This window comes from Dromiciops gliroides, chromosome 4 (genome assembly GCF_019393635.1).
Source record: "Dromiciops gliroides isolate mDroGli1 chromosome 4, mDroGli1.pri, whole genome shotgun sequence".
NCBI lineage: Eukaryota > Metazoa > Chordata > Mammalia > Microbiotheria > Microbiotheriidae > Dromiciops > Dromiciops gliroides.
The window spans coordinates 35,379,714-35,406,491 of NC_057864.1; the positions used below are offsets into that span (position 1 = coordinate 35,379,714).

At 38.1% G+C, this 26,778-nt stretch overlaps 1 protein-coding gene across 1 annotated transcript in view; it reads right to left on the reverse strand.

Annotated features, from left to right (window-relative positions):
- Positions 1-11,778: 11,778 nt before the first annotated feature.
- BTBD8 (BTB domain containing 8) overlaps positions 11,779-26,778 on the reverse strand; it is a 121,917-nt gene continuing 106,917 nt past the window's right edge. Inside the window, exons 14-18 of the mRNA XM_044000323.1 lie at positions 25,084-25,789; positions 24,607-24,694; positions 23,533-23,666; positions 19,477-21,816; positions 11,779-18,178 (exon numbers count right to left, since the gene is read on the reverse strand). Coding sequence (XP_043856258.1) covers positions 17,706-18,178; positions 19,477-21,816; positions 23,533-23,666; positions 24,607-24,694; positions 25,084-25,789 — 3,741 coding nt within the window. The 3' untranslated portion in view covers positions 11,779-17,705. The remainder of the gene's footprint in view (positions 18,179-19,476; positions 21,817-23,532; positions 23,667-24,606; positions 24,695-25,083; positions 25,790-26,778) is intronic.

Here is a 26,778-nt window from a genome sequence, read left to right on the forward strand (position 1 = left end):
TATCATATTTTTATCTGGGATCAGTAACTAATATTTTGAATGACAGAAACACAATCTAAAGATAATTTTGACAAGTTTGAGCATTGCAGTGGCTCTGATTAACTGTTATTTAATGGGAATAAATGTAAATTTGATTTGCATTGACATTGGACTCCTTTCTGTTCCCTCTACATAGCCCTCCATCTCTCAACTCAGAATATTTTCACTAGTTGCTCTCCATTCTTAGAACTCTCCCCCTCCTCATGCTTCTATGGTTTCTTTCAAATCTTAGCTTAAGTCCTACCATCTGCAAGAAGCCTTCCCTAGTCCTCCTTAATCCCAGTACCTTACTTCTGAGATGATTCCCAATATATCCTGTATATAACTTGTTTGTACATAGCTTTTTTATCATAAAAGTATTTTATCATTTTCCAGTTATATGTAAAGATAGTTTTCAACATTTTTATAATATTTTGAGTTCCAAGTTTTTCCTCCCTTCTTCTCTCCCCTCCCCCCTCTCCAAGACAAAAAGCAATCTGATATAAGTTATACATGTACAATCACATTAAACATATTTCTGCATTAGTCATGTCATGAAAGAAGAATCAGAAGAAAAGGGAAAAACCTCAAAAAAGAAAAAACAACAACAAAAGCAGAAACAATATGGTTCAATCTGAATTCAGATTCCACAGTTCTTTTTTCTTGATGTGGAGAACATTTTCTATCACGAGTCTTTTGGAATTGTCAGATCATTGTATTGCTGAGAAGAGCTAACTCTATAAGAGTTGATCATCACACAGTGTCGCTGTTACTGTCGTACATAGCTTTTTTTTTTTTTTTTTTTAGTGAGGCAATTGGGGTTAAGTGACTTGCCCAAGGTCTCACAGCTAGTAAGTGTTAAGTGTCTGAGGCCGGATTTGAACTCAGGTCCTCCTGACTTCAGGGCCGGTGCTCTATCCACTGCGCCACCTAGCTGCCCCTGTACATAGCTTTTTGCATGTTGTCTCCTCTTTGAGGAGTTGGGTTGTCTTTTTGTCTTTCTTTGTACACCTAGAGTTTAGCACAGTAATTAACTGCACAAAGTACATAAAGAAGGAAACATCACCAGACAACAGTCCATGTGAGGAGTTGTTGCATGATTTAGTGGATCGCAAACTCAGTGTTAGTAAACAGTGTAATGTGTTAGCCCCCCCCCCAAACCCCCCCCCCCAAAACTACCTTGTCCTTAGACTGCATTAATAGCAAGTGTCCAGGTCTAATGGGGGTGAAAAGTCATATCATCTTGGCCATTCTTCCTCGACAAGATTACATTTGGAACAGAGTTCAGATCTTGGCGCTCCATTGTAGAAAGGACGAGGCAATCTAGAGAAATATTACCTGAAAGGTGAGAACACTAGAATCTGAACCATATAGGAACCACATGAATGATGGGAAAGAAGAGATTTAAAGGAACAGGATGGTTATCTTCAAGTAAAATGTTATAGTGGAAGAACTGGTCTTGGAATCAAAAGATTTAAATTTGAATCCTTCATCGGGTACTAACCAGTTTTATGATCTTAGGCAAGTAATAGACTTCAATAGGCTTCAACTTCCTCACCTGCTTCCAATTAGAATGCAAATGCCTCAAAGGCTAATGCAGTTTTTATTTTTTCTTTATTTTCCTAGCACTTGGAAGAGTGCCTGACACATAGTCACCACTCAATAAATGCTTATTAACTGCGAACCTATAAAATAAGGGGTTTGGAGCCTCTGGGGTTCCAGGTTTATTTTTTAAATTAAAAAAAAAATTTGCAGGCCAATTAGGGTTAAGCGACTTGCCCAGGGTTACACAGCTAGTAAGTGTCAAGTGTCTGAGGCCGGACTTGAACTCATGTCTTCCTGCTTCCAGGGCCAGTCCAGTGCTTTATCTGCTGTGCCATCTAGCTGCCCTTTCCAGGTTTATTCTTTCATGGATCATTCCATACTTCCTTTTCCAACCCTAATAAATCATATGTGGTTATATGGACAAGACTCACCAGGATGGGAAACCATGGATGACTTGTGGGGCGAATCATTGGAGGGAACATCAAAATGGATGAGATCACAGATTATATGTGTACCTATCTCTTTTGATTTGTAAACCTATTGCAAAGTCCTATAATCAATGTCAGCTAATAGTTATGTTCTTTGCTCTCAAGGGAAAAACTAGAACTGGGTGCAAGTTATAGTGAATGATAGAAAATTCATTTCAATGTAAGAAAGCTTCCTAACAACGAGCTACCCCAAAACAATAAGAGCTGCTTTGTGAGGTGGCGAATTCATCCTCCTGGAGGCTTCAGATGGAGACTGGATGACCACTCATTGGGGCAGCTGGTGGCAGAGTAGACAAAGGTCAGAAACCAGACTGCAGATGGTTTAGGACACAGTGAGAAGAGCAGAAGTGGAGGCAGTGAAAGATTTCTCAAGTTTAGTTAAACAGAGGAGTACTCTGGAGTGATAATTGGTGGGGATGATCAGATCGAGTGAGAACTTTTTAAGGATGGGGCAAGTGTGTGTTTGTAGGGAACAGGGACGGAGCCAGTAAATATGGAAAAACTGAAAAGTGGGGAGGATTCAGGAGTAGTGTGCTGGAGAAGTTAGGAGGGCATAGCATCCAGCATGCATGTTGTGGGATTGGCTTTGGCAAGAAGGGCCATCTCTTCATCTGAGACTGGGGTGAAGGAAGAGATAAGGGGGAAAGATGTATGAATGATATAAAAGGAGCAAGAGGGGAAAGGAGGGAGCTCCCAAGTGAGTGGCCTCATTTTTTTTCAGTGAAGTAGGAGGCTGAAAGGATGAGGGGAAAAAGTGCTATGGGAAGTTTGATAAGGTCTGGAAAAGCTTTAGTGGAGAGTGTAAGATTGGATCAATTATAGAGAAACAGATCCCATGAAATACTTAAGGATTGAATCTTGTAGTTAGCAGCAATATTAAAAGAGGAAACTACTAGATGGCATACTCTCCTGATACATGCTATGAGCTCCTCACCTTGCATAAGGCTCCCCAAAGTAGCAGTATCCTGGAGTCTTTCTCCTCATTCCCCAACTGAATGCTTGGGTACCACAATTTCTAATGATGGTTTTACTAGGTCTTTCAACTAATTATCTCAAGGCCCTTCACCAAGGTTCTTCTCTGTATGCTTTACAGATTATCAATGTTCTTCCTAAATGCAGCATTGAGAATTTAGCACAATACTCCAAATATACTCTGCCTAGGACAGAATACAATGGACTAGTCCTAAACACTTTTAATGAAGCCTAAAATCACATTTTGTCTGTTACCATATCAAACGACTGACACAATTAGCTTGCAGTCCACTAAGGCCCAGATCATTTTCAAATTGTTACAAAGTCATGCATTCTCTATCCCTTACTTGTGAAGCTGATTTTTAAAAACTCAAATGGAAGACTTTTGAAAAAAATAAGTATTGTTGGAGCTTTCTTGTCTCTATGGTCATTTCAAACTGAACCTTCTCTTGCACCAAAAAACCCCAAAAAAACCCCCCAACAACCAGTGACTCTTGCTGTGTTTCTTTGAATTCAGCTGTATAGTTTTCAGCCATTCCCCCCAACCAATGGGCATTTACTTTGTTTCTACTTCTCGATGCCTGAAAGAGTGTTGCTATGAATGTTAGTATATATCAGATCTTTGTTTCTGTCTTTGACTTCAAGGTATGGCTCCAGGAGTGGAATTGTTGCATCAAAAAATATGAACGGTTCTAATCACTTTTCTGATGTAATTTAAAACATAGCCAGCATTACAGAAACGGAGAGCTAGAAAGGAATCCACACTACATCATACCTGACAAGTGGCTAATCAGTCTCTGCTTGAAGATCTCCGAAAAGAGACACTGCATGACTTCTTGAGGCAGTCAGGTCCCCTTTGGACAGTTTGAATTGTTGTTTCCCCGATAAACCTAAATTTGTATCTTTGTAACCTCCACTCATTGCTCCTGCTTCTACCCTCTGGGGCCAAACAGAATGGGCCTAATCCCTTCTCCACCGGAGTCTTTCATCAGGCCTCTTGAGTCTTCTCTTCTCTGCTTCCCAATTGATCTTCACATTCCAAGCACTAAGCCACACTATGGCCTTTCATCATCCTGGCACCCTCAAGGAGACTCTCTAGCCTATCAATGTCTGACTTAAATGGTGAAGCCCAGAACTGAACATGATACACCCTTTGAGATCTGACAAGGACAGAATATAGTGAGACTATTACATTCCTGTTCTTAGAAATGATGCCTCTTGATAGAGCTCGAATTCCATTTTGGCTTTTCCATTACACTGTGGATATACTGAAATTGCAGTCCACTAAACACCCAGCTTTTTTGGGCACTATTCCTCCTCAATTTTGCCCTCCTTGTGTAAGACCTTACACTTCATCTCTTACTGAGTTGCATCTTATCACTCTAGCTTGGCAATATCTGTTTGGATCCTTGCTCTTGTCTATTGTTCTAGCTATCCCTCCCAGCTTTGTGGCATCTGTTAAGGGCTGACCACAGTTCACAAGGTAATCTCACAGAGCTTCTAACTATTGACTGTTTTCACTTTTTTGCGGGGGGTGGGGTGGGGTGGTGGTGATCTGTCAATTAGCATTCCTACTATCATTAGTGATTTGGAACATGTTTTAACATGTTATAGAATTCTTTTGGAAACAATTTGTATCCTCTACTTTTACTTTTTCAAGAATAAGACATTTATCCCTGTTGAATTTCATCTTATTCAACCTGATGTTCAAACTTTTCAAGATCTATTTTGAATCTTTCTTTTTTTGGTGAGGCAATTGGTCACACAGCTAGTAAGTATCAGGCGTCGGAGGCCCGATTTGAACTCAGGTCCTCCTGACTCCAGGACCAGTACTCTATCCACTGTGCCACCTTGCTGCTCCTCCATTTTGAATCTTCACTCATTTATTTTTTTTTTAGCTTTGTGTTGGCTAAATCTGATAAGCTTGTCACCCATGCCTTTAAGTCTTTGATGAAAATGCTAAACAGCCCAAGTCAAGTAGAGACCCTTGAAGCACTCCTTCCTGGTTGGTAGTGAAGCATTAGCTTATTCTTTGTTTCTGGCCATTCAGCCCATCATACTACCACTTCATCCCATGAGACTCTGTGAAGCATTGCTAAAACCAAGTTAAAACTATATTGATAGCACTCCCTGCATGTACTAGTGTAGCAACCCTGACAAAAAAGGATATAGGCTAATATGGCATGACATTTTTGATGAAACCATGCAGGCTATTTGTGATCACTACTTCCTTTCCATCCTTTTAATACCATCTTGAAAAATCTTGCCAGGGAATGAAATCAAACTCTTTATAGTTTGCAAACTCCATTCTCTTCCTCCTCCCCATCCCTTTTTTGGGTATTTTTTCTTCACTATCTTTTAGAAATCATGTATAGTGGCTCCATAAACATTGTGCAGTTCTTTTAGTGTTTTAAAGATATAGTTCATCTGAGACAGGTAAACTCACCAGGGATATGTGGGTGCTCTTCTTTCTATCATCTTGTATTAACCATTCTTCCCCACCACCGGCCATGACACTCCACCTCTTTTTAAATCCAAAGATCGTTCACCCCAACAGAGAAAACTGGAGCAAAAGGATTACTTTTTTCCATTGTCTGTTATTTTCCCATCCACCCAGAGCTTTCCCTTCTTTCATGCTCTTTTCCTCAACCTAGTGAAAAACTCTTTTTAAAAAAGCTTTTGTTATTCTTAGTTTTCTTCACCCACCAGCCTCAGCTCATTCTGAGATTTACCATTCCTAATACTATTCTTGAGGGATTGTGTCAAGATTTTGTGGTCATCCTCCATTATCTGCCCTTTCTTGTATCTTATGTACACATGTATATTTTTAAAATCTAAAGTATTTGCGAAATTCCCTCTGCCTACACATTAGTCTCTTTAGTTACCCTCATTTCTCCTCATCAAAATTATCTTTGTATCTTCAGAATTTCATTCTTGTTTTTCTTTCCTCCTGAACTGATTTCTGTTGTGCAGTTTTAGAAAAGGGGGATACTTCCTAACCTTCCTCTGAACCAGTGAAAACTTGTTCATCAAACATCTCGTGTGCATGTCAAACAACTCTCAGCAGCACACTCTTCTATTACAAATGCTAGTTTTCATAATGTCTACCATAGCAATCAATTCCTGAGAAAATCAGATCCAAAACAGAATTTCCCCTTATTGGTTTCTCTACCTTTTGAAGCCTGAAATTTTCATAAGGCAGAATTTTCCTAACTGTGGAGTGGAGCACCATCTTAAAGGAGAGAATAAAGCCATGGCCAAAATAATTGCCTATTTTTTAGTACAACATACCTTATTTTTTGAACAAAAGCAAAACTAACATAGTGGATTCATTCCAACTACTAGTAATTGCAGGACGGCAACTACTTAAAACAGTATGTCATAACTTGAGTTGGAAGAAATGCTTGTTTTTATTTGCTTTTTACATTCAGAATATTAAAAACAAAACTGAGTTGGAACATGTCAAAGCATGTTGCAGACACAATCTGCAACCATCACCAACATGGTGTTTCTGTAAGTTTATGGCACAGATATGGTGGGTTTTGTTTTGTTTTGTTTTTAGTGAAAAGGGGCATTGCTGAAGAAAGTTTGGAAGCCAGCAGGTATCTAAATAACTCATCTACCCATTCCCACTGTCTTGTGTTCTGTACCACATTTGTAATGTTTCCCAAAATCATTTATTTCCTCTTTTTGCCCAAGAAATCCATGTCGTACTTTAATGACAATATTGCTTTTTTCTGCCTCATCTTGTCTTTGTCCAAATGCTTTTCACCATGCTTACCCTCCGTTTCCTGGGATTCCTTACTGGCATAACTTCTTAGTTCACAGTACTCACTCCTCTCTTATACCCTGCTGCCATTTTACCTATCCTTTTCCTTCAGAGGTACAATCCAGTCATGGGTCTTATCCCATCAGGTCTTAGTGATATCTGTAAAGTCAAATCTGCCTCTTTGTTTTAGGTTCTCCAATTCATGTTCATTATCCTTACTTCATGTATTTGTGTAAATACACAAGACTTCTGAGTCCTCTCTCACTTCCTCTTCATCTCTCCACTTTCTGTAGCACTCCTAATGTGTTGTCTTCCTCCACTAGAATATAATTTGAGGAATACTGCTGAAAGCCCTACTCCAACTACATATTTGCACACACAGACACAGAGACGTTACACACACTTTCATGAAACTGCACTACTGGAGAATCGTTCCTTTGAGGTACTGCATCCCCAGGACTCTCCCAATTAAAATGTGAATATCCCCATGAAGAGTGGAGAAAAGCCCTGACCTTAAGAGTCAGGTCTGAAACTCACCAGGTCAAACACTTCTTTCTGGGTCTGTTTCACCACTTGTAAATTAGGGGATTCAATTAAATTGAGTTCTTAATCTTTTGGGTGTCATGGACCACTATGGCAGTCTGAGGAAGCCAGAGTAATGTTTTGTTACCTTCATCCATGATGAAAGAGATGCTAAATTTCAGTTACAAGTTAGTGAAAATAAAGATGTAAATAAAAATAAATAATCTGAGGTCATCGGGTTATTAGCTTTCTTTGGTTTTGTTTCCTGGGAACTTCTGGGTATTTCAACTCTTCTTCCTAACTAAAGTTCCTACTCTGTGATAGCTACCTTAGGAATACATTAAAACCATTTTCTCCCTCCCCCTCAAAGCTTTTTTGATTATGGATTTGCAAAACTCCATCCAAATACATTCTTACCAGCTCCTGTTACATTCAGTGAAGGAAAAATAAAAAGATTTCCATGTAGAAGGGCCTATTAAGATTAGGTATTATCCCTGGTGTTCCAGGTAGTACCTCCTCCAAGTTCTTTCAGGGCTGGAATTCTTATTTGTAGGGCATATTTTCTGGTAAATTAGGCCTTGTGGTTTCAGTTCCCATTTCTGTCTAAAATGTGAAATGTCTTAATTCAGCTGGGATCTAGCTTATCAGTTATCACTCTATCAAAAATCCAGGCGTACAACAGTATAGAATTAATAAAAGCATTTAATTTTAACACAAAAGGAAGCATTCTCAGCACCCACCCCCCAAACAAGTCAATTTTCCTACAGACTCCTATGTTATTGAGGAAGGTTTTGTTAACTTGAGTGTGCAGCTTGCCTTACATGAAAGCTGGAAAACTTGAGTCCTTATGACTTTGTCTCTGCTCTTGACTTACCCTCTGGGGACTTCTGGTTTCTTCCAGGATTCTTAGATTTGTGATATGCCATATCCCTGGCTCGGTTTATTTTTTGTACTGAATGTCTTACCAACATATTCATTCTTTAAATGTCCTGCCTCTCACAACACTCTTGCAGCATTCGGTAGTCCCTCCCCATCTCTTAAATGATGATTCTGCTGATTCTATGACACAAATCTATAGGAAATGAAGTCCTGAGAATGTGTCCCCATAAACTATGTTCTTTGGACCAAAACAAATTAAAAAATGGAATCTGGGGGAGTTCTCCCCTTAGCTATCTATGCATACTTTGATAACAGATTTGTAGCGGACTCAGCAGGCTTGTACAACTTCTTCCAGAAGCATTCAGCAACATACAAGTAGGAATGAAGAAAGCAGATGGAAGTGGTAGCACAGCACTAGGATTTGGCAAGTATGAAAACTGGACAAGGGTAGAGGACTGTATGTGAAGGAACTGGCCAATTCTAGGGTTAGGTTTGCAAAGTGACTAGAGGTAATGGTGAGAATGAAGAATTGGTCTAAGCAGAGTGAGGCAGAAGAAGAGATACAAGGACAAGGCTCATGATAGGGGGATCAGCTTTGGGAATCATGGTGGCAATTATGGATGATTTGACATTTAAAGTATGATCATCTATCTGGGGAAATAATTGCTTAATCAAGGGGAGGAAATTGAACAAGCTAGTGTCCCCCCCCCCGCTTTTTTTTGCAGGGCAAAGGGGGTTAAGTGACTTGCCCAGGGTCACACAACTAGTAAGTGTCAAGTGTCTGAGGCCGGATTTGAACCCAGGTACTCCTGAATCCAGGGCCAGAGCTTTATCCACTGCGCCACCTAGCTGCCCCCACTACTCCCCCTTTTAAAGGGACAGATAATTCTGTAATTGTAAATGAAGAAAAATGATACATTGTAGCAGTTTCAGTTTATGATTAAGGCAGTCACAAAATGTGGGGAATACCCAAATGTGCCTAGGACCCAATCAACTAGTAAATAGGGTAAAATTTAATAAATTCTGCCTTACTTTGAGATAGATATTCACACTTAATTTTTTTCAGAAAAATCTTGATATTTTATTATGTCTACTCTTAACCTGATTTAGGTAAGTCATAAACAAAGATATTAGTCAATTAAATTTTTTAAAACTCTGTTTTCATAATACATGCAAGGCACTATGCTAGAGATACAAAGATGTAAAACAAAGGACAGGAATGACAAATAGAGTCTACATGCTAATTTAATGACAGCATCTTAACGTCTTAATAATATGCTATTTCCTCTAACAATTCTGTATTGCATCCAAAGTCCACAGTTTAACTACGGCAAACTAGTCAGGGCTTTACCCAAGAGCCATGCAATCTGAAGGGCATAGATAATTAACAACTGAATTTAACACCTAGTTAGCAAGGCTAATAGTTAAAATGAAATGCCACCAGCAACTATGGTAACAATTCCCTCCTTTCAGTCTACTAAATTTATTTTAATTGCTTGAATTATTTTTACATTATGAATTTCAAAGTTGATTTTAGTGTTGCTTCATGAATCTCAGCATGTTGCTTGCCCTGGGCACCAAAACTGTTAGTTAATGGCTTTGCCAAAATCCTCTAGAAAACATTACAATTTTGTTACATCAAACATTGCATTACATTAAATTTAAATTAAAGCTATTGAGATTTAAGTTTAATTTTAGGATACTAATTATACATGGCTCATTAAATGAGTACTTATTAAAATTTAGCATCTTAAATCTTAAGTATTTTTGAATGTTTAACACTCTAATAGCATTAGCTGACAGTTAAAGTTAATCACTGAAACTACTGCAACATTACCTTTACCATTTAATGATAATGCACAACTACTATTGCATCAGGAATGCCAAGACTGCTTCTATCAAGCTGTGCTATATTAATGAAAAAAGTTATACAAAATTTATAACTAGCTGTTATTGATCTTCACACAAAGGATAATACAGAAAAAATGAGGGAGAGATTCAGCATGGTCATGAGAAAAGACTTACTTATGTTGATTAAATGCTGAACTAGACAATTTAGAGCCATAAGGCCACAAGATTTTCATCCTTTAAAAAAAGATGTACTCAATTACAGACATTAATATGGTAGAGGTGGGTAAAGCAATTATTCAAATAATTCAAAATATCAGATATACAAAATAATTGCATTTGTTCATATTGGACTGTCATGTATTTTTGCTAAACTATTCCTTTCTTAATTTTGTTTTCTTTGAGAAATATTAAAATCAATTTGTATCTCCCAGACCCTATAAGTGTTCTAGTAGCAGTAATCACTTTGACTATGGTTAAGAATCTGTTTGATACATGCCACAAAAGTTGGTAATTAAGAGCTGGCTCAAGGGCACAGCCAATGGACAGCGGTTAGTATGGCAAACACAAAAGGCAGAGGGCTGGGCCAGACACTTCTTAGGATATATTCTATCTTTATATATTTATTTTAAAATTAGAAGCAAGAACTGACATTTATTTTCAATTATGAGGTTGTAGAACGATGCTTGAAGTAAAGTAGTAGGAGTATGGCCATATCAAAACTACATAAAGACATGACCCACATCACTATTCAAAAAACATTTATTAAACATCCCTATGTACAGAACACTATGCAGGGGCTAAAGGAAATGCAAAGTTTGGTAAATAAGATAGGGTCATTGCTCTCATAAAGCTTATAGGCTAACAGTGGTCTGGGATGCATTCACCAACAAACAGAACAGAAAATATTACAAGTACAAAAGAGAGGTAAAAACACATGTAATATATGGGTAAAAAATCATGACCTATTAGGCAAAACACTCAAGTGTAAGGTCAAAATGAAAAGAAATCATTTAGAATGTGAGAAACATCACTATCTCAGCAAAAGCGTGTATTATTTATTGGCAGAGGGTGAGCTTACTTTTTGTTATATCTGATTTATGCCATCCTGAAGTTTTAAAGTGCCTTGTCTTCCTAATAAGGAAGATCTAAGATGAAGCATAAAAGCAACTGTTGGGGATGGAGGGAAGAAAAAGTGATACACAGCACCCCAGAATCTGGAAGAAAGCCCGGAAGTTCTTCAAACCAGCCAGTACCAGAAAAAGAGGCCTCTCTACAGTATACCTAGCAGCCACCCACTCTTCTTTCACCTGAAGAACTCGAAGGAAGAGGACCAGTCGCCTCCTGATGCAGCCCATTTTATATCTGGAGGCCTCTTCTTGTTAGAAGCGTTGTCCTGGACCGTCAACCCTAAATTTGCCTCTTGTAACTTCCATCCACTTTTCCTAGTTCTGCCTTCAGGTTTCAAGCACAGAGAGCCCAATCCCTCTTCCAAGTAATAGGTCTTCAAATTCTTAAAAACCATTCTCTTCATCATCATGATTAATACTGAACATTTTAATGTTTGCAGAGCACTTCAAATACATCATCTATTTTAAGCTTCACAAAAAGCCTGAGGTAGGTACTATAGGCAGTGTCATCCTTCTTGTTTTGTTTGTTTCTCTCTCTCTTTTTTTTTTTTTTTTGGTGAGGCAATTGGGGTTAAGTGACTTGCCCAGGGTCACACAGCTAGTAAATGTCAATTATCTGAGGCTGGTTTTGAACTCAGGTCCTTCTGAATCCAGGGCCGATGCTCTATCCACTGCGCCACCTAGCTGCCCGAGTATCATCCTTCTTATACAGGAAGGAAGAGAGGAGGAAATGCAGGCTCTGAGGCTGATTTTCTTATGATCAAAGAGCTAGCAAAGTCAGAGGTAGCATCTGAACCCAGGTCTTCACGTCTCCAAGTCCAGCACTCTGTCCATTATGTCATGCTGGCTATTTTGTCTACCTCTTATTCTTCTCTCTTCAGGCTAAAAAAAAGCCAGTTCTTTCAACCAATGCTCAGGGTGTGATCTCAAGACCCTTCATTATCCTGGTTCCCTTGGTAATGTTCTAGAATTTTGTAGGAATTGATGTTAAACTCATTGACCTACAGTTTACAGACTCAATTCTCTCTCTTTTTTTAAATGGGACATTTGCCTTTTTCAAAACCTGCAATACCCTCTCTCATTCACCATCATCTTACAGATAATTTAATAGTAGCTTAGCAACCACATCAGCTCTTTCAGCATCTGATGATGGTGCTCATGTTGGCCTGGTGATGGTGAACTTATGGGGGTCAGAGCTAAATGCTCCTATTTTCTCCCTAAGATCTCCCATTAGATCTATCTGTTGTTCCATCTGTGCCAAACTCAGTCAGCTTTAAAAAACCAGAAAATGGCCCAAAGTGAAGAATTCTGACTCTAAGTATTTCTTTGAGTTGAGCCAATGCCAAGCAGCCCCATCACAAATAGACCAACAGGCTTCAGACACCACCTTAGGCAGAAATGCGCACTCTCCTTCCTATGCAGAGAGTTCAATGGCAGTTAAGGGCAACAGTGGTGCAGAGTACAAGGTCTTCAGATTACGAGCAGAATGCTACAAGGTGCTGAAAAGCACCCATAAGCCTGTAGGAAACCTGAGGTGAGGCCATTTATATATGAAATCAAAGACAACAAATCAGTATGAAATGAGATGGATCTGCTGAGGTTTCCATCTTGATCTATTCTCATCATAGACTAAATGGTAGATTATCTACATCTATCAGATCTAGACTATTAACTCATACTTCATGTTCTCTATTAATAAAGTAGCAATGGTTCTTGAAATGATCAAGTCAGGAAAAGCAGCTAAACCTGATTAAATATATATATATATACACATATATATATATATGTATATATTAGAAATCTATAATATTTTTTGGTAATTATGATAATTCTGGGGATCAATTTTCAATGTATCACTAAGATTATAAAAGAAAGTAAAAGATCACAGATGATAGCTTTGACCAAAAAAAGTAACCAAAAAGATATGAGAAACTACCTACCTACTTTTTCATCTCTCTATATAATCTTTATGCAAAATGCCTATCAATACATTTATGGTATTCCTGATGAAAATTATAACATGGAAGCTTTGAAGATGATTATTTTTCCAATATCTTTGCCATCACACAACTCATTAAGAGAAATAGAGGGTAAAAGTTCCCACAGAGTCCTTGTCTTTTTGCTAACTTCAACTCAGTAGAACAAAATGTTCTTTTGAAGGCTCTTTAAAAATAAGATTTCTCAGTTAAAATCAGACCAGACTCTATGACAAATGCAGTTGTGGAGATAACTTTGTTCAGTAACCTGGTCAAAATGAAGTACAAATATACTTTCTTATTAATTATGAGGATTTCCAAATTTGCAAGTGACATTGTACTAATTTCATTAAACCCAGTAGATGAGAAAACTTCTCAACAAAATCCATGCTCTTTCAAGAAACCAGACTAACTACACATACTGGAAAAATTAAAAAGGACCAAAGCATACATATTACACAGATTATAACATGTAATTGGATGGACAGCTCATTCGATCAAAGTTAATACAACATACTATTTGCAAGTGATGCAAATGACCAATGAAAAGGAATAAAATTAAGTAGAATACTGGGTTGGGTTACATTTAAGTGTCAACTAGGTGGCTTAGTGGAGAGTGCACCTGGTCTGGAGTCAGGAAGACTTAATTCAAATCTAACTTCAGACACTTAACTGTGTGACCCTGGGCAACTTAACCTTATTTGACCCAGTTTCCTTATCTGTAAAATGAGCCAAAGAAGGAAATGGCAAAACACCCCGGTATATTTGTCAAGAAAACCCCAAATGGGGTCACAAAGAGTTGGACACAGCTGAACAACACCTTTAAGCACTGTATAGTGCTTTTGATGATTGCAAGCTGCTTGCCACAAAAACCTAGGATTTTTAACATGAATGTTCTCCAGGTAATATTATAGCCCTACAAGAATCATGGAACCCAATGATTTCAGGAGATTAAAGATGCAGGTGACCCAAAAGTAAATGGAAAAAAGCATAGTTGGCCTAAGTAGGCTGTTGCTTATTACCAATGATGTCTTGGATGTGAAATGTGCCATAAAAATCACTGAGCATGGATGTGATGAAAAAAAGAAGTGAGCTGGCCACACACCAAATTAGGGACAACTGAAAGTCTGAGTGCTTTTCAAGTATCCACAAATATTAAAAAAAGAACTAGGAGTTCTCTAGTACATTGGGTAGAACATATTTGAAGGAATTCTCAAAACATATTGTATTAAAATGTCACATGAGAAGGAAGTTAGAATCAGTATCAATGTGAAGAATATTCACAACTGATACATCCATAAATCCACTGAAATATCTAAAAGGTATTTAGGTTACTAAATAATTCTAACATAATTGTCATGGTTTTCTAATCACACAAAATAAAGTATTAGTGATTATTTACTGCTAACAGTTGCAAATGTATAAACTACAGATTGTTCGAGACAAGTCTTGCTTTCAAATGCAAGGAACATACTTCCTTATCTCCCTTTGCTCTGCTCCCCTACCTCAAGAGTATAAATTCAATTTAATATATAATTATTAAGTGCCTACTGTGTGCAAAGGTGATTTACTGAACATTGGGAATACCAAGATGAAAAATAAGAGCCTCTGTGCTTAATTTACAGTGCAATAGTTGAAACAAGTCAAATGCACAATATGATACAAAGAAGAATGACAAAACAGAGTCAGACAAAGGGTTGCAAGAGAAGGAGAGAATTAAGAAGAAGGGGGAATTAAGAATGGCTTCATGAAAGAGGTGTTACCTAAGTCAGGCCTTCAACACAGACATGGAAGAAGTGTGTTCTAGGCACACATGTGCCTGTTCAAAAACAAGAAGGTGGGAAAGTGAAGGCCCCAAATATCATAGAACAACTAATAGCTTAGTTTGCTTGAAATGTAAATTTTGTAAAGAGGAGCAGTGTGACATAAGTACAGAAAGGTAGAGTGGAGTTAGACTTCAGAAGGGCTAAATACCAAGACAGAAGTTTTTTTATCCTATAATATGGCAACAGGGAGCAGGTTTTTGCACAGGTGACATGGCTAGACCTATGCATTATAATCTATCTACTATGTGAGAGATGGTTTGTACAGAGGATAGCCTGGAAGCAAGGAGACCATTAATGAAGCAATTGTAGGAGACTGGGTGAAGTGAGTAGGGCCTCTACTGTTCATGGAAGAAAGATGCAGCTATGAGGGAAACTGAAGTCAAGAAGGCTCATGTGAGACAGGGAATAAGTCAAAGGGGAGTCCAAACTTTTAAGCCTGGGTGTCTGGAAAGATGGTAATGCTCTCAAAACTAGATTACTGCTGAACTCCCTTCTGACTTCAGGTCTATGCTCTTAGGAACAGAAATAAGAAACCTAGGAGCAGTTGAAACAGAAAGAACAAGGTAACGAGTTGTTTTAGATATGTTGGCTTGAAGTGATAGAAACATTTTGGAGAGATACCAAGCAGGCATGGGAAATTCGAGACTTGAGATCAGGAAACATATTGGGGCTACATACCCATTTTGAGTCATCTACATAAAAGAGATCATTGAAATCTTGGCAGTAGATGGGATCCCCAAGGAAGGTAGTATAGCCAGAGAACCAAGGACAAGAGGTTAGGGGCAAGGGGGCAACTACATTCGGAGGATACGAAGAGGAAAATGAGTCAGGGAAGAAGACTGAGAAGTTAGGAACTTAAAAGGAGAATCAGGAGAGAGGACTGTTATGGAAGCTAAAATGTTAAAAATGGGGGGTATTGGTCAAGTGTCGAATCTTGTCCAAAAATTAAGGTAATAACTGAGAAATGGCTATTGGATTAGGCAATCCAGGGATCATGTGCTATAGGGAATTGAGGAGTGCGCAGTGAAGAAAGAAAAGAAGCAAGGGGAACTATTCTTCCTGTTAGTTTGTCAGTGAAAGGGAGCAAAGATATAGGATGATAGAAGGAATAGAAGGCAAGATCATCTTCTTAGGACGAGAAAGAGCTGAGCACAATAACAGGTAGGGACAGGAGGGAGTAGAGTGGAAGAGACTGAAAATTAGAGTGCGCTGGAATGATGGATGCAACAAGGTCCAGGAGAGAAGAGGATGGAATTAAGGGTACGAAGGGAGGAGCCTGTCTTAGGAGGGATAAAGAAGAGAAAAGGAAAGTACAGACAATGGGAGAGAGAGCCATCTTTCAGCAAAGTAGGAAGTAAGGTCATCTGCTGACAGAGAGAAAATTAGGGATGGAGCCAGGACCTTGAAGAGAGAAGAGGCTCTGAACAGCCATTGGAGAGACTGTGCTGGGTTAATTAATTAGAGATGTATGAAAGTATTGCTGTGAATCAGTAAGGGCTCGGTTTGTTACATAACTGAACTTGCAGTGAACCAATCCTCATGGTTTTGAGACTACAGAATTTTAGAGCTCAAATTTTGAAAGTGAAGCCATTTCAAGGAGTGAGGAAATATAAGATGTGAACTCCTTAGTGGCTAGGTTGAGGTTGCTAAATTGAGGGAACTGGGTATTAGAGGCAATATAGTACATTTAGTGCCAATCTAGGGATGAGTCACATCTAGTTGTTCAAGTACTTATTCAGGGGTAGAGGGCAGAATAAAATTTCATCTTCAACCTTAATTATAGAGGGAATGGTAATCAGATGCAGAAAAATGGAACTAGGAACTAGAGCCACACAAAGAAAACACTCACCAAACCAACAAATACTTTTGGAATGGAAACTAAAACCCACAGAACCCACAGAAATCTCTCCTTACTTACCCTGGGGTTGACATCCATCCCAAATATACTATTCCAAGAGATTTCTCTCACGAAGTAATCAGGGAAGGAATTGAACATGTGTTTAGATAAGGGAAGATGGATTTCCTCACTATTCCTAAAGGGGGAAAGTGAGGCAGGGGAATTTCAAATACCTGCATTCCCTCCCCCCCACTTTGATTTACATTATTTGCCACTTCCCTCATCTGAGAAGAAGTGGTGATGGTCTTGGGTAAGTGAACATCATTATTTCTTCAATATAAATTGTTAGGAAAGCTAGACTAAGGCTTTCCTGATGTTCAGCACTGACCTCAACTCAATGCCACCCTAATTTGGCACTCAGCTGTTCGGTTTGAGTGTTATAAGCACAGATGAGGTGCAGATAAACTGACACAAGCACAGTGAATCTTTTATTGGTGAAAATTACCATGTTACCATATGCAGAGCACAAAGGAATGGGACTGCTCCACTTATTGTGCATTCACATCTTGAGTATTAAAGGACAAGTGAACAAATGACCAGTTGGGAAAGGAAAACTGAGACAAGAATTTCTTACAAGTCCCCTAATTTCCCAAAGAACTATAGTAACATGCTCAAGATACTTAGAAAAAAACATTTGTTGAAGCTTTGAATTTTTCCCCCAACTGTGATTATATTCATGGACAAATGAACTACATTTACCTGGGTAAATTGGAAAGATTAGAAAGCCCTCCATACCCAGGGCTGTCTGCCTTTGGCTAATGCAGTTATCACATGGATAATAAGCATAAAAAATAAGGGTAAGAAAGTCCAATATTTTCCAAAATTTGTGACCTCTTTAGTGTTGAGTTTCTAGTTCAAGAATTGTCCATTCTCCTTGGGGAGAAGAACAATCTTCAGAGGAAAAACTTGTCATAGCGAGGCTTGCTGAAGAATCATCAAGTGGAGATGTGAGATCACTCCATCTGCTCAAAGTGTCCACATGTGCTTTACCCTGAGGTTTTGAATTGTCTCGTGCTAGAAGCAATGTCTGATTGATCAGATACTGTGCTAAATTTAGGTCTTCAGGAACAGAGTTTTTTATATTGAGGTTTGAATCCTGCTCAGACAGCAGTTGCTTTAGAAGAGTCCAATCTTGCTCTGCAAAGTGTTGGTCATCTTCATAATCCATGTCTGTGAAATGTGTTTCTGAATCCATTTTCTGTTCAAAAGCTTCTACAACATCCATCTCATAGATTGGAGAAAGGGTTTTTGAAGGCCGATGCTCATACATGCAGGTTTGTGCCAATGTGTCACAATCATCTATGTCTCCTGAAATAATTCATAAGACTACACAATGTAAAAACTGCACATGTGGTTGCCCCCTCAGGGTTTGTAGATCAATATTAACTCAATGTAACAGTGACAATCCAACAAAGTAATAGAACGAAAAAAAAGTTTATACAAAATTGACAAAATTTTGAAGCATTTGTTTTTTACGTAAAAACAAAAAACAAAAACAAAGGATGTTGTTTATATGTGAAATTTAAGCAGCAAAATCACCACTGGTAATTCACAATAAATCTCCATACTGTAATTAGAAAACTTCTGATACAGAAAATAACATAAATCATATAAACACAAACATAGAATGCACACGGGAATCTAATTCTCTACAATAACAACATAAAAAGAAAAAAAGACATGGTAATTTAATGGTGACTTTTAAGGTAAATCAGTTTCAAAGAGGAGAAACAAAAGCATTCCATCCCAAGGCTTATTCATCTATTGCACATGCAAGAGAAGCTGCAAGCAAGGACAAACAAACAAACAAAAAAGTCCAACCTGGCGATCACCTCATCACTTGTTGTCAGCATTTCATTAGTTCTGAATACACAAGAGCTAGTGGGTAGCTAGTGCATATTTTAAACATGGGTCACTAGTTTGAATTACTAGAATAATGAAGGCAAAGGCAAAAAACAACTAGACAAGAACTTGTTGAACCATATGAAATAAGCCAAAGCTCTTTCATATGTGACCATTGCTTCTAAATATAATCTCTTTTAGGAAATTTATTTTTTATTGGAAAATTTTAGAATAGAATCATCGTGATCCTTAAAGTCTTAATCTCTGTAAAATTTATATAAATTGCTATGATAATGGATATAGTTGTTAAAATAGGTCAATGCTCTTGTTACATTGTTACTATAGTTAGTTATTGCACATCCCTCTTAGATATACATTGGCATAGTTAAATAAGCACACTTGATGTATACCAAAATTTCTAGTGATAGTCAATAATGCCTGTTAAATTAGACAGAAAATAAATATATTACATGAAATTGAATTCTTATTCTTTCGCATAAAATCTCTTAATAGAATTGGCTCTAATAACTATCAAAAATTTTTACTAAAGAGTAAATTATTTTTCATTAATATTCCAGAGAAGCAGTAAAGAAACAAACTAGCTTGGTTCAGATTTAAAAGAACTTTAAGTTTCATTTAAATTTGAGTTAGTTGGCAAGCAATTATTCTACCTAAAATGGAGGCCACAACGCCAGGCAACTTTACAATCTGACTGTTAATTTAAGTTTTCTGAAGGATTTAGTGTTTCTATTTCTGTACATTACCTGCAGTGAGAGCAGTATTAGCATTTTCAGTAGCTGCATGGCAGATTTCTCTCACTTGACCTTCCTGAGTCAGAACCTGGCTCCTCCGGGAGTCCACAGACCAGGTAGAGTTGTTGGTCTTTGGTGTGTCTGAATTGGGTTCTCCTTGATGAAGTGCCAAATGACAAGGTCTTTCTTGAGATTTTATTTCACCATCATAAAGTTTGCTGCACTGTTGTACTTCATTGTTCTCTTTACTCCTAATACTTACATTCATGTCTTCTGGGAGACAAGGACCATCTGCTCTGCCCAGCGTATCTGCTGCATGATTTTTTCCCCTAGCTAAAGTACCCTCTTTATCTCTTCCTGCAGATTCAAATATATTAGGGTCCAAGAGGGAGCTCCCATTTTTTTCTAATTTGTCACTTTTTTCACGTTGTTTGCACTCTAAAAAACTATCTTCAGTTTCTAATGAGTATCTGGAATATGAGGTTTTTCCATGATGTTCATGAGAAAGACTATCAAAAACCTGAGGAGTCAGAGTATTGACAGAGCGGTGAAAGGGGGTATGAATTTCCCCATCATCAGATCCCAATTCTTCACATTCATCCACAGAGAGTAAAACTGATCTTTTAAAATTTTTAGCTGCAGGAAACTCCCGGCTTTCATTGTCAGCTGCATCTTCAAAAGCCAAATTGACAATTCCTTGGAACTGCTGAGGAGCTGGGTCAGACAAAGGAAATTTTTCTGTGACGTTTTCAGCTTCAGATCTTTCATCTTCTGTTTCATCTGCTGAGGAAGAAACCGGGTCTGTTTCCTGAGCAAATGGAACACCTCCTCGTGGAAGATGTTCTTTCTCCTGAGGATTGTCTACTGCCATCCCTTGTCGAGACAAACTTTCAGGCCTTTTTCTAGGAATTTCATCATCACTTGTTGAATTAACTTGGAAAATATCAGAGCTACTTTGCTTTTTCACTTTTACTTCAATCCTTAAACTACTATCATATATTTTTAATTCCTCAGGAGTGCTAGTATCACTACTACTTCTTCCAAGAAAATCGTGACATAACATAGTGCTACATTTAGAAATCCCTCTTTCATTTGACCCATCATCATCCTGAGACCCTCCAGCATCGTAATCTTCTGATCTAGGCTTTATGTCATCAGAGGAAGTGGTTGCACTACCAGTATCAGATTCAGGACTCTCCCTCTGGTGTACCACACCTGTAGTCAAATTCCAATGACCCACAAAAGGAGATTCCAGATTTTCATGGCTCTCTGGTGTTTCTGCTGGGTTTACATCTTTAGGAGAATTTCCTTTGTTTGAAATATCTGATTTGTTTGCAACATGCTCATCTTCTTTCACAGAATAGTCATCAGGTAACTGGCTAGTGACGGTCAGCTCTTCTACAAAAACATTAGATTTCCTTTTATCTTGTACAGGATTAAAAGTAGTATTTACCCTTTCTGAAAGGCCCGCTAAAGCGCCTTCCCCATTTTTAGCGTCTGACATTACATTTGTACCCTTTTGTCCCAGACAGCTGCCCCTCTCTGGTGACAAGTGCTTTCCATCTGCTGAGTCTAAATGGTTTTTACCCACAAAGTTACAAATAATCTCATACTGCTGGGCTGGATTTGGACTTGAAGTCAAGGGTTTTAGATCAGCGCTGCTATAAAATGCTGATTCAGCATCACCACCCCCATCAGTGCTGTGCATCTTGGGCGAATCGTAATGACCTGCTTCTCCATCACCAAGAGATTTTGTGTCATTTTGATCCTTAAAGATCAGTTTGGATTTTACTTCACTTTTGACTGCTTCATTCGATTTAGGAACAATCTGAATGCTCATAGGAGGGAGCGACAATTCAGATTCTATTGTAGGCTTATCATTTTCTTCACAATTTAATGGTTTTCGTGGATCAGGTGGATTGGATGATGGACATGCTTCCTCCCCATTGGTCTCCAGTACAGGATTAATTGGTAGCCTATGTTGCTTTTGTTTGGCTTTGTTACTATCATTAACAGGTTCGATTTTCTGGCCCCAATTATGTGTGTTTTTTAGGGTCACAGGTGATTCACTTCTTGAAGGCCTTTGGGAAGAAGACTGACACTTTACTGTAGACTGCCCAGAAATGCTTTTCTGCTTCTGGTCTTTATTGTTAACAGTTTCACTTTTCTTTGAGGGCACTTGAATTTTGGCCACCATCGTTCTTACATTGGCTTTGGCCAAGGATGCATGTCCTTGCTTTGTGGCTTTTTTTTTAGCTAATGGTATAGAATGATTTAACTGTGTCACATTTTCTTCAGAATGTTTGAGAGAGGCTGTAGATTTTAATGAATTTGGTGAATCTCCTTGGGATCCTAGCAAAACAAAGTTTAGAAATACAATATCTTTCAAACAAAGAATGAAATACAACATTATCTTAAATTATTTCACAAAGTAACTAGACTGAACAAAGGCAGAACTGATCACTGCTAAATAGGAGAGGATCTCAATTCCCTAAAAAAAAAAAATCACTTTTTTCTTTTCCATCAAAAAACCAAAGGAATCCTGCTCCTCAGCGAAAAGTATTAGAATGCAGAAATATGTTTAATGTGATTGTATATATATAACCAATATCAGATTGCTTTCTCTCTTGGGGTGGGGGGAGGGAAAGGAGGGAGGTAGAAAAATATGTATATAGCAATATTTGCTTTAAACTAACATATACTCACATTTATATACTATTTTCCTTTCATAAAATATCAGCTACTTAGTTCTTGGAAGCTAATTCCCAACTCTGAAATAGCTCTCCTCAGGTTCATAAATATATTAGGACAACATATGTTAAAATATTAATGGAAAATGGTGAGGGTGGGATAAATTAAATCTTGGGAACCCAATAAAATTTTAAGTTAAATCCCCTCTTTCCTTAACTTCTACAAACTTTAATTTGGATATTCAAGTTCTTCAAAGAGTTAGTTTAACATTTTAAATGTTTAATTTAATTTTAAGCTATTATTGGGCCCCAACAACAGTTTCAATCTCCATTATAATTTAGTTCAAATTCATATTATTTGGACTTCATAAGTTGCTCTCATCTACATAAATGTTTAATCCTAAAAGAATATTTCTTTAGAAATTAGATGCTGCAACTGATTCATAGTTTAGTCACTTTTCTAAAACTGCAAACTGACCCACTGCAGATTCAGAGAAATTCTCTCCTGTATACTACTGATTTCTTAGTTATATCATCAATTTAGGCACTCATTTTGCATAAAGAATTCCTGTAAATATCAATTAAACTTTCACAAACAATATATGGACGGAAAACAAGAAGGACCTGAAGTGCAGAGTCCATTGGAGATTTTTTTTAAACAAATATCATCTCATTTTATTTACCTTCACAACAGCCCTGAGAGTCAGTTACTATTACTATCCTCATTTTACAGATGAGAAAACTAAAGCAAGCAGGGGTTAAATGACTTTAAATGACTTGCCCAGGGTCACAAAGTCAGTCTCTGACACCAGATTTGGACTTGGGCCTTTCTGACTTCAGGTCCAGTACTCTATCCATGGTGCCATCTATTGCCTCTGGTCCTCTGACCTCAAGAGTCAATGGTCTTTCCCCTGTTTTTTTTTTTTTAAATAACAAACATTTTTATTTATAGTTTTAGGTTCCAATTTTTATCCCTCTTCCCCTCCTTTTCTTCCCCCCTTCCTGAGGCAGCAAAACAATCAGATATGGGTTATACATATATGATTATGTAAAATATTATAAATTAGAGATTTTTCATAATTATTTCATCTCATTTATAAAAAATAAGACCAAAAAAAAGGAAATAAGAAAGAAAAAAAACCAACCCTTCCCCTGTCCCCTATCTAAATGTAAACACTATGCTAAAAAGTACTAGGTATAAAAGCCCTTCTATATTTTGGGTCTACAGAGTACAATAAAAAAAGAGTCTATTAACTCAACAGAGAAAAGCGAGTTAGAAAGCTTTCTGTGGTGCTCTGCCTGCTGCTGCCACTCAAGCTTCAAACTGGAGTTGAGCAGTTGGAGCAATAAACCAGCTCATTTTCAGAGCCCACTTTACCTTGGGTTTTAGTGAGACTAGATGGGGCACTCTTTGCTCGTTGTAGGCCTGCAGAACCACTGTGTCCTCTCTTCTTCAAAAGTGCTTGGGAGACATGATCACTAGACCCCTTGTTGAGAATCTTCCTAGTCATACTAATAAGAAAAAAAAAAGAAAACGTTATCAAATTTGAAATCCAAAATGTGAATTCTAAAATAAATATGTACGTAAAGTATACATTTTTATCAATAAATTACAAAACCTTCAGCCTACAGTTTATTTTCTTTCTGAAAAGCAGATGAAAAAAATCAACAGTTTCATATATTATCAGTTTTAGAAGATAAGGCAATCAATTCTAAGTACCATGAACTTAAATATACTTTCCCCCCACCAAACTGCTATTTCTTCTAAATATTCTTTTCTTTCTACAAAATTGCAAATTTTGGACAATATCTAGAGCAGAGTTCTTAATCTGGGGTATTGTAAACTTATTTAAAATTTTTTTTTTTTATAACTGTTCCAAAATAATTGGTTTCCTTTGCAATTTTATATTTTTTCTTTATGCATTCAAAAACATTATTCTAGAAGATGCTTCACCAAATTGTTGGGGTGTGTGTGGGGTCTATGTGGGAGGTCCATAACACAAAAAAGATTAAGAATCTCCAATCTAGACAGAAGTCATAGTATGATTAACTTTTATTTATTTATCTTTTTTTGGGGGGGGCAGGGTGATAAGGGTTAAGTGACTTACCCAGGGTCACACAGCTAGTAAGTGTCAAGTGTCTGAGGCCAAATTTGAACTCAGGTCCTCCTGAATCCAGGGCTGGTGCTTTATCCACTGCGCCACCTAGCTGCCCCCGCCATGATTAACTTTTAGAGGAAAATTAAAAACTAACATACTTGGGGCAGCTAGGTGGCGTAGTGGATAGAGCACCGCTCTGGAGTCAGGAGGACCCGAGTTCAAATCCAGCCTCAGACACTTAACACTTAACTAGCTGTGTGACCCTAGGCAGGTCACTTAACCCCAATTGCCTCACCAAAAAAAAAGAAAAAAAAAAAAACTAACATACTTACATTGTTTGAATGGAGACCTACCTATTACTTGTGTGAGTCTCATGTTCATTAACCCTTTTTTTATTGGAAGCTCCCTCAGAATTCCTTGAAACAGGCCGGGATTTCACTGCTATAAATGAAGCAAAGTGAGGGGGATAGAATATATTAAATGTATAGCAATCATATCCTGGCCATTGTACACTGGACAAATTAACTGGCCCTATTTCTAAACAACACTTGGGATCACAGGACATCACTTTAGGGCTGAAAAACCCCCAAGGTCATCTTGTCCATCCCACTGCGTTTGACAGGTAAAGTGACAAGAGCTCTAGAGAGATGAGGGGACTTGGCCAAAGTCAGGCTGCTAAGCACTGAGTCAGCACCAGAAAGCAGATCTCCAGATTCTGAGTCTAGTGAGCTTCCTCCAGGGTCCTTAAGACCAAATAAAGGTCATTCAGGTTCACCTTTTCTAGGACCTTTGGCAGAAACTATGAAATGATGAAGGAGGCCGTCACCCACCTGCAGCAGAACCTGCAGAAGTCTGCAAGGTGCTGCTCACTGTTCGGCTTCCTGGAGGAGAATCCCATGGAGAGGGTTTGCTGTCAAGCTTCTCTTCCTTCACAGACCCGCTCTCTGGATGGTCCAGGGGCTCACTGGGACTCTGCAATTCTGCACTTGAACTGGCCGACTTGCCGAGAGTGCCTGCGGCCCCTGGGCAGGGAGAAGCCTTCCCGGTGCTCTTCTTCAGAGGCTTTCCTTTAGCTGGCACGTCGGAGCTTCCAGGGAGGGTTTTGGGCCGAGCACCTGCCCCTTTTCCTTCCGGGGTTTTTACTCCTGTTCCACTTGCTGAGTTTTTCTGTCCACTCGAGGAGGAAGAGGAGCGCTCAATATCTTGTCGAGCGATCGCATCAGTCTTAGTGTTATCATTTTCTATTTTGGGCTTTATAACAGCTCTAGGTTTTCCAGAAGCAATCTTTTCCCCAGTTTTAATATCTTTCGTAATCTTAGACACTGCTTTTTTACTGTCCTTTCCCTTTAAATCATCGTGTTTTGAAGATTTATTCACAGAATTTCTATTTGTACTTGATGCATGTCCAGAAGCACCTAGCCCATCAGATTTCATTTTCTCTTGATCAGTGGAGGGGTAACTACAGTAGTCTTTCTTGTCTTTTCCTCTCCAAGATCTGTTTTTTATATCACTAGAGTCTGAAGTGGGTCTACTTTGCTGGAAAAAAGAGAAAACACTGAGTGATATAAAAGAACATGTACCATTTTTAACTCCTTGATATATAGCAATCTTTGTTTTAAACTAACACATACTCAATACTGAGTCTTTCAAAGAAGAGAAAAATGAGGAAAATTCATGTTATAATTATGGACTACTTACAACATGAATTCTGCTTTTTAAAGGACATCTAAATTATAGGAATGAATAAAAGGTTATTTAACTGATTTTTAGTTCAGGTTAAAATATTATATAAGAAATGCATATTTACTTTTTTTTTTTTTAGTGAGGCAATTGGGGTTAAGTGACTTGCCCAGGGTCACACAGCTAGTAAGTGTTAAGTGTCTGAGGCCGGATTTGAACTCAGGTACTCCTGACTCCTTGGCCGGTGCTCTATCCACTGCGCCATCTAACTGCCCCTACTTTTTCTGAATAGATAAGAAGTCAAAGGATACAAATGAACAGTCCTTAGAAAATTGGAAACTACTAAAAAAACTATATGAAAGAATGTTCTAAATCACCAATAACAAGAAAAATGCAAGTCAAAACAACACTGAAGTTTCAGCTCACATCTAGCAAACTTGTAAACATGGTAAATGATGGGAATAGTCAGTGTCGGAGGGTTTGCTGAAAGATCTGTAATAATATGCTAATGAACTAATTAGTGAAGCTGTGAACCGGTACAACCATTCTGGAAAGCAATGTGAAATTATGCAAATCAAGGGACTAAAATGTCTACACCCTTTGAGCCAGAAATTCCATTGGCTAGGCATACATTTCAAGAAGGTCATTAACAAAAGGTTCCGTATCTGACACAATAGTTACTGCAGTACTTCCAAAAAAAATCCTCTGGGAACTCACAAAAGTCCTTCCTAACCTGCTTCTATCCAAGCACCTTGGTCTTCTTACACCTTACATGCATCCTGTATTCTTCAGTGTAGTAACACTGGCCTGCTTACTGTTTTTTTAATTATTATGTAAAATTTCAA